The sequence below is a fragment of the Anolis sagrei genome, chromosome 2 (assembly GCF_037176765.1).
Source record: "Anolis sagrei isolate rAnoSag1 chromosome 2, rAnoSag1.mat, whole genome shotgun sequence".
NCBI lineage: Eukaryota > Metazoa > Chordata > Lepidosauria > Squamata > Dactyloidae > Anolis > Anolis sagrei.
This window is the reverse complement of record NC_090022.1, coordinates 117,867,819-117,880,362: the sequence shown is the minus strand read 5'-3', so window position 1 is coordinate 117,880,362 and position 12,544 is coordinate 117,867,819. Positions and strand designations below refer to the sequence as shown.

Here is a 12,544-nt window from a genome sequence, read left to right as displayed (position 1 = left end):
ATGTCAGTGTCTCAATTTTTGAAAAACATACATTCTGCTATTCTTCTTCCACAGCACTTGAGAAACCTCAAATAAAAATCAGAGAGGTTTTTCTGTATTGAGTGTCATTTTGAAATAAGTTCTGAAGAGTACAACAGAGCTGGGAAAACATTACTTTATAGAGGAGCTTTCCAAACTCTGTGTCATCTCTGAGTTCACATGAAGAAACAAGGAATAAGTCATATACCGTACTTTTGAAAAATACAAATGAAAGCTTTTCATGAGATCTGTTGTGTCTCTATACATTTCGTTAGTATAATGTATATATGTACTTTAATCTCTTATATGTGCTTGTATATATTCTAAGGGGTTGGTTTAACCTCCAGTTTGCTAGGAAAGCTCAATTACAGCATTGCAAAATGATTCATGTCAAAAATGTGTGTCACCAACATGAAATGTTTAGAAAGCTCAGCTTTATAGTCTAAGATACCCTGAATGCAATGGCCACACTGTCTAATGGATCCAAGAAAGTGCCCCTCCCCCCCACACCCACCCACCCAAAAAATCCCCCCTTTCTCAGCTCAAGTATAGGACTGTCAATAAGTCAAATTACTCCTGAAGAATGGCATGTATTTGAATGGCAGGATACACTGAACTGTTAGTCCCACCTAGAATGCTAAAATCAATTGGTCCCTAATGAAGCACACTTCTGAATCAATGGAAAATGTGGTCAGTCAACCATTACAGGTTGAGTATCCCTTATTTGAAATGCTTGGGACCAGAAAGATTTTGGATTTCAAAGAATTTTTTTTAAAAAAATTGTAAAACTGTACTTGTATTTGTATATACATAAATAATGAGATATCTTGGGTTCCGTCTCCAAGTCTAAACAAGAAATTCATTTATGTTACAGATGTACCTTATATACATCACCAGAAGGTAAGTTTATAAAATATTTTAAAGCACTTTGTGCATTAATCATATGTTAGTCACACTGAAGTATCAGAAAGTGTAGGTGTTGCTGTTTTAGCCAATCTGGATGCTTGACCTGTATGTGAGTCAATGGGGCTATGCTAAATTGACACTCCCAACAAAGCTAGCATATTCTCAGAAAAAGCACACATCTAGTACAGGAAACAGCACAGCACTGAAGACAAACTAAACCAAGCAGATACAAAGGAGAGTCTTCTGGCAATTTAACGATACATATGTTTTAACTGATATATGGTTTTATAGAGTGCAGTCAACTTTATCAGAAAAAGCAAGGTCTACAAATTTCCATCTGGAGAATTATTTAAAAATCTATATTGGACAGGGTTTCAACAGATCATACACAGAGAGAAAAAATTCTTTAATTGGGTTTGTTTTAGTTTACCAAGAGCTGGGCATAATTAGCCTGCAGAAGAGAAGACTGAGAGGAGATATGATAGCCACATATAAATATGTGAGGGAAGTCTCAGGGAGGAGGGAGCAAGCTTGCTTTCTGCTGCCCTGGAGAGTAGGACGCAGAACAATGGCTTCAAACTACAGGAAAGGAGACTCCACCTGAACATTAGGAAGAACTTCCTAACTGTGAGAGCAGTTCAGCAGTGGAACTCTCTGCCCTGGGAGTGTGCCATCTGTTGGAGGTGCTTTGAATGTGATTTTCCTGCTTCTTGGCAGGGGGGTTGGATTGGATGGGGCTTGAAGTCTCTTCCAACTCAATGATTCTATGAAATGCTATTTGCAGTCGAATTCCACTTAGTTTTGCCCATTCCAGATGTGCCATAGAACAACACAACCACAATGTGGTGCCCTCCCCATCATGTCAGCCAGCAGAATTCTTAAGTACATTGAAAAATCCCAAACTTTCAGATTTGAGGAGAAAAATAAAGCAACTCCAACTTGCCCTTAAATAAATGGGCAGATTCTTTGCTTGAGAAAATGAAGTTTCCACTGCCACTTATTTATTCCACATACCTGCCTGTGACAAACCTGTGTTGTTTGACATTTGAGCAGTATAAAAGGAAATTGAACTTTGTTGAATTATCGGTTGAATGCAATTTTCTTCACACAGACCCAGGGCCCTTCCACACAACTATATAACCCAGAATATCAAGGCAGGATATCTCACAATATCTGCTTGAACTGGATTATCTGAGTCACACTGCCATATATTCCAGGTCAAAGCAGATATTGTGGGACTTCCTGCCTTGATATTCTGGGTTATATAGTTGTGTGGAAGGGCCCTAAGGCATGTTTCCAGAATTTCCAATGTAACAATCCACCTGAGTTCCTAGTATTTGCAGATTGTAAATAAGACATGATTTTGATTTAAAAACAAAAAGCCAAGTGAATGTCTCCATCTTATACTTATCACGAGGCTAAACAGGTGCATCTGGAATGAGGATGGGAAGAAGCGAGAACAGTGAAGTCTTGTAACAGTGCTTTGAACAGAAAACCTCAGGAGGCAAGCAAGAGCAACCTGGACTCTTTTAAGAGCTCTTTTGTTTTCTGTCTGGGGAATGCAGAAACTATAAGTTATCCTTGGAACACAATGTTCGTTTTAGTTTGTGGGCTTCAAGGACCAGCACTTTCAACAGCTGAGCTGAGTCAACCTCGGCATAACATTGGAGAGAATGGATTAGCAGCTGTTTCTTCCACTTCTCACCCAACACTGGCATTAATTTCCTTTTACAACTGTGAAGGAACAGCTGCTCCCTCAAATCCTCCATCAAGAAAAAGGGAAGAGGAGCCCAGGCAACCGTCAGTCACATTTGCAGGACTGCTTAGTCAATGACACAGTGTTTACGCCAATTAACAGGGAAGGTTGAATGCACATTAAAAAGCAAGGAGTCACCTCTAAGGTATGAATTAAATGGAATGCTTCCAGGTAGGTAAAACCCAGGTGAAACCAGCCTGTCTGGGAGCTGAACTTTGCCAGTTAGCTAACTTAGCTCTGCCAGTTGAAACATGCCTGCCTTAAAGGGAGCACTCTGGGAGCCAGAGAAAGAAGAGGGAGGAACGGTTTCTTTTCGTTCAACAAGAAGTTTCACTCTATGTTGTTTGCTGGTCTCCAGAGAGGATTTCTGCCACAGGATTTATTAAAAATCCCTAGACAGATTCTTGAGTTAAGTGTCTACATCCTTCATTTGTTGAAGGTATCCACTCATCATAATGCCTGGAGAGCAGAGAGATATTTGTCCTCTGTACCTAATAGCTTGCCATCTGAAAGAGCACAAGAATAGGCCCAAGCCCACAGTATGTTCAGAAAGTTCATGAAAATAAATTGAAAAAAAATCTTCCCTTTGGGTTTAAGACAAATGTATTCTGGCCATTTATTTGTGACTTTGTAATCAGATGAAGGCTAGAGCTTGGAAGCACAGCTACAAGGAAACCAGACAAGATCCTGAAATGTAAAGATATATTCTAAAGTTAGAATTGTCCGTGCCATTGTATTTCCCATTTCTGGACAATGAAGAAACTAGATAGGCAGAAAAGCAACTCATCTTGAGAAGCTTGAGAAGAGATACCATGGACTGCAAAAAACCCCAAATAAATGGGTCCGAGAGCAAATCAAGTCTCAACTCTCCCCAGAAGCGAGGATGACTTAAACCAAGACTGTTGTATGACAGAAAGTAAGGTTACAAGATTTTATTTAAATACAAAGAATGAATATATTTTAATAAAACTTACATGGATTGTAGCATAGATATTACATTATTTTTTCCACATAATTACCATTCAGTTCAATACATTTTGTCATCTTTTCAATACATTTTGTCAATACATTTTGTCATTTTGCAGTTAATTACAATACTCTGCTTCTTCTTCCATTTATCAAGGTTATTTGCATGGCTCCCTCACTTTAAATTCACAATAATTATGTAATTTAGATTTGGTGCTGAATGGGGATTTGAACCCGAAACCTTCTAAAATCCAGTTCAAGCCTTAGTCTAACCAATATGGCACACAAATATGTAGTGTAAAAGTAACATTGATCCACAATGCAAAAGGCTACTTCCATTGTGAGTTATTTCAATTTAAAATGTTCTTACCTGTCTTAATTTTTATTTGGATCAATGTTAATTATCTCAAGATGGGAGAAAGCTTTCACAAGAGCTTTAATAAAGACACGGGCAAGGAAGAGCCTAAGGCAGCCAAAGAGCAGACAGTGGCCCTCGCTGCCAGCAGAACTGTGACTAAGCATCTCAGCCTGCTTATGATGCTGCATTCTGGGGTGATGCTAAGAAAAGGCACATGCCAGTAAATCAATTCTGGGAGCTGCTGGGGGGTTGACTGCAAGGATACAAAGCTAGGAACACAGCAGCCTATTGAAATCATGCAAGACAAAACTATGATGTGGACACAGACTTCAAGACAAAAAGGAATGTAAGACGAACATGCCCTGTGGCATTTGGGAAAATTCTTTTGTTTTGGTAGAATGCATGTTTTAACATCAAGAACAGAAACCGGAAAAACTGGTTTGCTCTGGTCAACTTTTAAAACAAAATCTGGGCTGAAGGCAATCTCTAAAACTATGATTAAAACACAATTAAGTAATTAAGGCAACCCAGTATAGTTGTTGGAGTGTTGGAGTATGACAACCAGGAGAGCGGGGTTCAAATTCTCATTCAGCCATGCTCGTATTCCTCAGGAGTTCAAATTCTCACTCAGCCATGAAAACCCACTGAATTTGGGCCCCTTTCTCAATTTCAAATGCCTACTGAGTAAATCTTGGAAAGAAACCCCCATTATAGGTTTTCCTTAGGGATGCTTGAAGTACAAAACGACTTGAAGGCACACAACAATAACAAAGTAATAGAGGAAATGTTCCTCATCCTCTGAGGATGCTTGCCATAAATGCAGGCGAAACGTCAGGAGAGAATGCCTCTAGACCATGGCCATACAGCCCGAAAAAGCCTACAACAACCCAGTGATTCCGGCCATGAAAGCCTTCGACAATACATTAATAGAGGAAATGTTTATGCACATCACTTTGAATACTCAACATTATAAGAATATGAAATACAACACTGATTCGTAGGAGTTGCATTTGCACATTAATATTTAGTATATGCACCACTTAAGAAGACCTGAAATTCAGCAAGTTTTTAATTCAGTTCTTTGAAGGAAGGAGGGAGGTAATATTTGTTGCATGAATTAAATAATTGTTCCAGCAATAAATTTGAAAATGTGTACTTAAAGCCATGCAGGCTCATGCCACAACAAATCAACATTGTTCCAAGGCCACTGGAATTTTCACGGTACCTTCTCATACACAAATTGTGAGAACAGTCACCTTGAAAATGAAACCATTATTACCCTTCCTGTTGCATTTAGAGGCAGTAAGACAATAACCAGGATGCTTGACTAAAACAGCTCACTGAGTTCACAGCAATGGTAAGATTCAAACCAGGGAACAGATAATGCAGTGTGCTGGGTTTAATTTCTTGGAGCACACCTGCAGTTTCCCTTGCCAGACCCATCACAGCATTCTCCAGGAATTCATGGACTATAAAGGGCTCAGTGGTTACTAGCCAGGAGGACAATGTACTCTGCTCCAATAGAAGAAGACTAGCCTGGATAGCTTCATGGTGTCCTTCTGGTGGCAAGTGAAGTGTTTGGAAGCTGTTTACAGGGGGAAAGTCTTTAAGAGCGTTCTGCATTCTCTGTACTTCTTGCTATTTAATGGATGGGCTTATAAATTTGTTTTAATTATATTTTACTGTCATATTTGGTAATGTTATGAACCTTCATTTGCCCATATCAATTTTTATTGTAATCCACCTTGAGTCCCAGGGCTGGCAAAAAGACCACAAAATGATGGAATTTATATCCTTAAATTACACATACAGCTTCATTTTGTATGTGATGATCCTTTAATATGGCTTTTCTGGTAGCCAATTTGTTTATTTACAAAAGTGTTTCCTATTTGAATATTAGAATTACTGGCGTGTGTTCTCTCCATTTCCACCACATCAGGGTCATCTAATACCCACTGAATGCCCTGTGTCAGGGAAACTTGAGGAGGAAATGATACTACCACCAGCAACCTGCTTTGATTCCAACTGGACATCCTCCTTCCCTGACACAGAGCCACTGAGACCAAGTGCATGTCTGAAGAGCTGGTAGGAGTGGGAACCAGACATAGACTCTTAGAACCCATTTTTGCTTTTTATGCATGGTTCATGGCATGTCTGTTGTATGTGTTACAGGTGTTGTGAGCTGTTCTGAGGACTGTAGTTGAAAGGCAGGATATAAATCTTCTAAACAAACAAGCTAAAAATAAAACAGGACATCAAGTTCTATCACCATCAGGAAGCTCTGTTCAACAGAGTGCAGAAGAACACTATACCAACAATTGGAAGCCTCATGTTTCCTCAGTAGTTTCTTAACTCTTCCACAATGCCTTTCAACAAGTCTCCAACAGCTTTTTCTCCACTGTGTGTACAAGTAGCCCACAGGGGAGGGGAGAGCCCCCAACCAAAATTAAGAATATTAACATGCTTCATTGCCTGCTCAGTTGAAAAGATACCTTTCAAGTGTACCACGATGGGGAATTCCTAGCTTCCTTCCCAGTTGAAACTTTACATAGGTTTTGAAGCAATCCTCCAAATTAATTACAGAAATGAACAAGAACACTGCGGTCTCATGAATTGTGTTAGCCTTTCCCAATCCAATACCTTCCAGATGTTTTGGGCTGTAACTACGAATTGTTCTGATCAACACAGGAAACAACCAGACCAGAGCAGAGTTAAAGTCCAAAGCAACTATAGGGCACTGACTTGTGCTGTCAAGCAGATGTTGTGTTGTCAACATTACTATCAACATAGTGAGTCATTAAGCTCATGAGCTGACTCAGGGATGCCATAAACTGTCTATAAGCTAAGTGGGTGGATTGGATTAGATGGCACACAGTGTCTCTTAAGTCTAAAGAAGGTGTGGGTAGACCATTCTGACAGTTTTAGGCAGCAGGTTTCTATCACTGGGAAATATGAGAATTACACTAAACAAGCTTTGGAGGAAAATACGAATTTTTTAAAAGGCAGAACAATCTATACAAAGGCTTCTCAAAAAAAAAAAAAAAAGCAAATGGCCAACCTCATCATATTTGTATTAGTAAGGAATATACTGTATTTCTTCAATTCTAAGACATACTTCCCCATCCCACCCCCATATAAAATATCTTAGAATCTTAGAATCATAGGTGTATCTTAGAATCATAGGTGCATACATGTGTGTATTCTGTTTGGTATTTTCTAAAGTGAATTAAGATTTACTGCTACCTACGTAAACCAGGTGTAAGAAAAGTGCCACAAAATATCCATGATTAGAAAAGCAAGGAAAAGAAGGTGGAGATGCTCCTTCTGGTTATTAATGTGTTTTTTTCCTTCATACCTGTATACTGGGCAGAGCACTCAGGTTTGAATTGTTGTTTGGGGAATTCAGACAGTTTTGCTTCATACAAATCCTCCGTCACTCCAGGGACTTCACACTGTGTTATTTACTATTCTGATGATGTAACTCGGTGTTTCCCAAATTCTGGTCTTCCAGGTATTTTGGGTTTCAGATCCCAGAATCCCTGATCATTGGCTAGGATGATCGGGCCAATGAAATTCTAACTGATGAGGCTTTCTTTGGATGATATGAAGGGGACTTTCCGCTAACTCCAGAGCATCATTTTACGGCCAGCCTTCATCAGAGACAAAGACTGCTATGGTCCACAAAAACTTGCCTTATTTGCCTCAGAGGTGGCACTTGGACCTAAAATGACTCCAACTGCATTAATTTTCATCAAAGAACAGGTAATTGTACTGACACATATTCTTGCTGAATCACAGTATCATCATAGATATCACAGCTGTAGAGAAGGACAAATTGCTTAGACCTCCCCAACTCAGTTTTGTCCTATGAGCAAAAGGGGCACAGCTTATCAACAATAAAAGATATTTGTTCTTGGCTTCTTTTGATACAATATCTGCTGATGTTGATTACGTTTTGGTTTTTCAGAATCCCTTGTTAGCAAGCTATTAAAACAAGGATTTGCAGTCCTGTCTTTACAACAGAAACATAATTTTTTAGGTCTTCAGGTGTTCTTGGACTTCAACTCTTAGAATCACATACACCATTGGGTAAGTTAGCTAATCCTACTTGGCAGAAGAAACATTTTAGCAACATACATGGACCAGTTTTGCCCTATCATGATACAGATGGGGAGGACATAGAAACCAGTGTTTCCAAGGCACAGGCACTCACATTCACATTGAGGAACAATTCCTTATCATTCAAAAAGTTTAATTACATTTCTTGAGAAAACAGTATATGTGTCTACATCCAAACAGTAGGGTTGCTCATCTTCCGTCTACTTTGTCATCACTGGGATTTTCTATCATATTGAATGACGGGCATTGGACGTCTGAACACAAAATGGCATAGGCCTTAAATATCAGGTTTGGGAATTTTCCACAGGAATTGTCAATTAATATGACTGTGTTTTATTCCTCATAAAAGGATCCTTCATCATGGAAAAGCAAACATTCCACTTATCTAAGAAGAGTGCCTAGCCATAAGGAACACAGTTAATTCAGAACAGGTGAGCTAATACCTATTCTGAAGAGATATCAAGCTGAGTAAATGGTTAACTACGTAAGACATTCTAGCACTACAAAGCATGCAACCTTACCTTGGAAAACACCTTGCAGAATGTCTATTTAAAGTTAATGACCCCGGCCTTACAAATAGATCCCTCTCATTTTAAAAATATGTGCATTAAAGTAGGACTACCTTGCAGAAGTAGGAGATTTTCTGTTGTGCACATGCAGCAAGAATCCTGACTAGCCACTTTTAAGAAAAAAGGCAAATCCTACACCCAAATAACTTTTTAAATGGAATAATATGTAAAATATCCTTAAGTTGATTCTATATTGGACAAATGAGCCAGTATGGTGTGGTCATCAAAGTGCTGGACTACAACTATGGAAATTAGGGTTCAAGAATTGTAATTGGTTTTCAATATTTTCAATGCTTAGTATTTATTTATATCTTATTTTTGAATGTTATTATGCTTTTGTGATTTTTTACTTATAGGTAAAGGTTTCCCCTTGACATTAAGTCTAGTCGTGTCGAACTGCGGGGTGGTGCTCATCTCCAATTCTGATCCAACGAGCTGGCCTTGTTTGTAGATGCCTCCAAGGTCATGTGGCCAGCATGACTGCATGGAGCGCCATTACCTTCCCGCCAAGATGGTACCTATTAATCTACTCACATTTGCATGTTTTTAAACTGCTAGGTTGGCAGAAGCTGGGGCTAACAGCAGGAGCTCACACCGCTTCCCGGGTCCAAACCACTAATCTTTCATCAGCAAGTTCAGCACCTCAGCGGTTTAACCCACTGCACCACCAGGGGGGCCAAATACAATTTATCTTGTATTTTATGTTAAATGTGCTTTGATTTGTATTGCATTATGCTGTGAGTCACTTTGAGTCTCATTTGGGAGAAAAGCGGAATATAAATAAAGAATTATTATTGATATTATTATTATTATTATTATCCTTGCTTCACCACTGGGTGGCTTTAGGCAAGTCATACTCTTTCAGCCTCAGAGATAAGTAAAGAAAAACCTCATCTGAATGAATCTTGCCAATAAAAAAGGGGGATACCATAAGTCGACTTGAGTGCATGCAACAACAAGAATTCCAGATAAACTGAGAACAGGGGCACAAACAGAACATGGGAAAATGCTCTAAATTAACAAGTTTTCATTTGAAGTATGTCTCCAGATTTTGCTGGGTTGCAACTCCCAGTATTCATTAATATCGACTATTTTGACTGTGGCTGATGGAGTGTACAGTCAAACTCCATCTGGAAAGTTGTGTGAGTCCCAACCTGAAGAGTTTTTTCTACACTCATGTTTCATGCCAGAATCAACGAAACTGAAGTGTGAAAAGCAGACAGGTGGTATGACATGAGATTAAGATGTCAACACTGCCTTGTCTTGTCTGATTTTGAGATTCCAGCATTCATGCAAAGCCTAGACTTCGTTGGTGAGCAACCTAAGTGGGCTCATCAGGGATTCTATAGCGGTTCTTTGAGAATGAGAACAAACAACCCATATTAAGGAGGGCTAAACTGCAGAATTGCCTAAAGCTATTTGTCTCCTAGGAAAGAAAACTGAGATCAAACAAGAATGCTGCAACTCTGGAACTGTTAAAAGTCCCATCTATAGTGGTCATATAATTCAGTTCAATACAGTTAAACTGCATTATATGTGTGTACACATCCTATAATGCAGTTCAATCTGCATTATAATGGCAGTGTAGATGGGGCCAAAGATGTTTTGTCTTTCTCCAGAAGAGACTGGGTGTTCACAATAGCCATCAATGGCAATGCAAAATCTGTGGGAGAAAAATAACAACCTGAATGTCTAACTATCAATGTGATCTTAGACACAAATGCACTCATATATTGTTCTTTTATTTAAAAATAGCTTAAAAGTATCCTTAATATTCAAAGCAGGACTGGCTGCTACTGAATATGGCAATTAAAACCTTTCTTGCCCTGTTCTAATCACCATTGCCTATTATCTCATAGAATATTTATTCCCATTCATGTATTGCCAACACTCAGCAAGTGTAATCTCTGCCAAAACAGTTAACTGTTTACAAGTCATGTTGTGCACCATACGAGTAGCCTATGTTTCATTGCTTCCAAACACTCAATACTACCATCTGTCATGTGGGTTTAAAAGCAGACGTTCTTCAGATACACAAAAACAGATCTTCAGTGAACAGAGGTCCACTTGCAGTCACTCTGGTTTAGCAATTTCTCATCAGTTTACAGTATACTATTGCAAAAGAAAAAACACAACATGACACCTTGTCAGCTTTTGCTGCGATAATGAGCAGCACTCAGGTGCTATTTACACTGCTGGAAACGTATTTCAAACACTTTCACTACTCACATTAGAGCATAGGAAAATGTGTGTTAAGCTTGAGAGATACACATTAGCCCTTACAGGTTTGTTTATAGGCCGCACTGCAATTGAACAAGAACACACTGCTCCACAGGGCCTCCTCAAAGCAAAAGCTAAATAAGAGATAAAGGTCTCCCTGACATAAAAACAAAATAAACAAAAGTAATGGGATCTGAATGCCTATCTGAAGTCAGGAAATAGTGTGCTGGCTTAAGAGACGTGCATACATAAAAGGCACGTTGTATCAGGGACTGAGAAAACCCAATATATTCACTTTACACATATTTGTTTGGTTCCATACTCTTTGCTAATCCAACAACAGAATAAGACTGTCCTTGTTAAATATAATTTCCTCTTACCCTGTGGCTGAAGATATTCCACCTCTTCAACATGCTTGAAACTCTTTCAGAGTTTTGTGCTCATTTCATCTTATGCACATTGGAGACCCACTACATACCTTGTTAAACTGGAAAAGGTCACGCTTGAGCCTCTCTCTTATGGGATCATGCCCAGACCTCAAAAACCTTCTCATTTTCTCTTTAAATGCTTGGCACCAAAACCTGGGGAGGAAGAGCAAAAACATTCATAAGTCTTTGAGTATCACATATGTTGAGTATTCAACATACCTAGAACATCTCACAGAAATAGGTAATGTTTTGACCTTTCTGACCAGCAAAAGAAGAGAAGAAAATTATCAATAATCAAGAAAAGCACAAGAAACAGACTTAAAAAATAAAGCTGTTCTGGAGATTCTCCAACTTCCAGAGGTTTTAGCAACACTAACTTGGAAATGCTACTGTACCACCCTCATATTTAATAAAAAAGGGAAAAGGAGAAAATATAAAACTATCCCTCAAATAGTCTTGCAAATGTATTTATTTTATTCAATCTATACCCTGTCTTTCTTCTGGGATGGGAACTAAGGCAACAAGCAAGTTGATGCCACTCATTCGTCATACAGAAGTGGGAGCTGGATTTTACTTAAGCAATGATGATGAGATCATGTCCTAAAGTAGTCTGCTGCCTCAGGTGACTACTTGAGGACATGCAGGAAGGTCTGTGGGATAAGCAATTCTGCCTCCATCCAGGAGGGAATGGCCAGGGAGCTCTGGAAGAATGGCCAGTCTATCAAGTTATTCTAACAACTTATGAACAAAGTGAAGTTTATCTTGCATCAAGAGAAAAAGATACTACACAATAATGCATACACTTACACTCGGTATTAATTATTCTAAAGCTACTCTATCCTAGTTTGTAGTAATGTCAAGCTCTGGATTAAAACCTAGCTTCTACTGTTAAGCAGCCTATGAAAAGGGGTTGTGAAACCATACAGTACTTTCAGCTATCTTAAAACTGCTCGAGAATAGCAGCACTCAACACCCATCCAGGTTAAATAAAAATAAACAAATAGATTTCTAGAGCATGTTTGAGGGCCTGAATTGATATATTTCTGTCATGACAACACCCCATGGGGGGGGGGGGGCTTATCTTCATTTCTAAGTCAAAGAGCCTTTAGGTCAGCAGATTCAGCAGCTCAGCGGTTTAGAAACTTTATGCATGCCAAAAGAATCTCAATCTTGTCTTGAGATTTTTCAAGTAAAAAGATGTGAG

General features: G+C 38.9%; 1 protein-coding gene across 4 annotated transcripts in view; it reads right to left on the bottom strand.

Moving 5' to 3' along the window:
- The window catches only part of LLGL2 (LLGL scribble cell polarity complex component 2), a 78,199-nt gene that overhangs the window by 46,010 nt on the left and 19,645 nt on the right, over positions 1-12,544 (bottom strand). For all 4 annotated transcript variants that reach the window (XM_060764683.2, XM_067463788.1, XM_067463785.1 and 1 more), the window contains exon 2: positions 11,391-11,493. In XM_060764683.2, coding sequence (XP_060620666.2) covers positions 11,391-11,465 — 75 coding nt within the window. In that variant the 5' untranslated portion in view covers positions 11,466-11,493. The remainder of the gene's footprint in view (positions 1-11,390; positions 11,494-12,544) is intronic.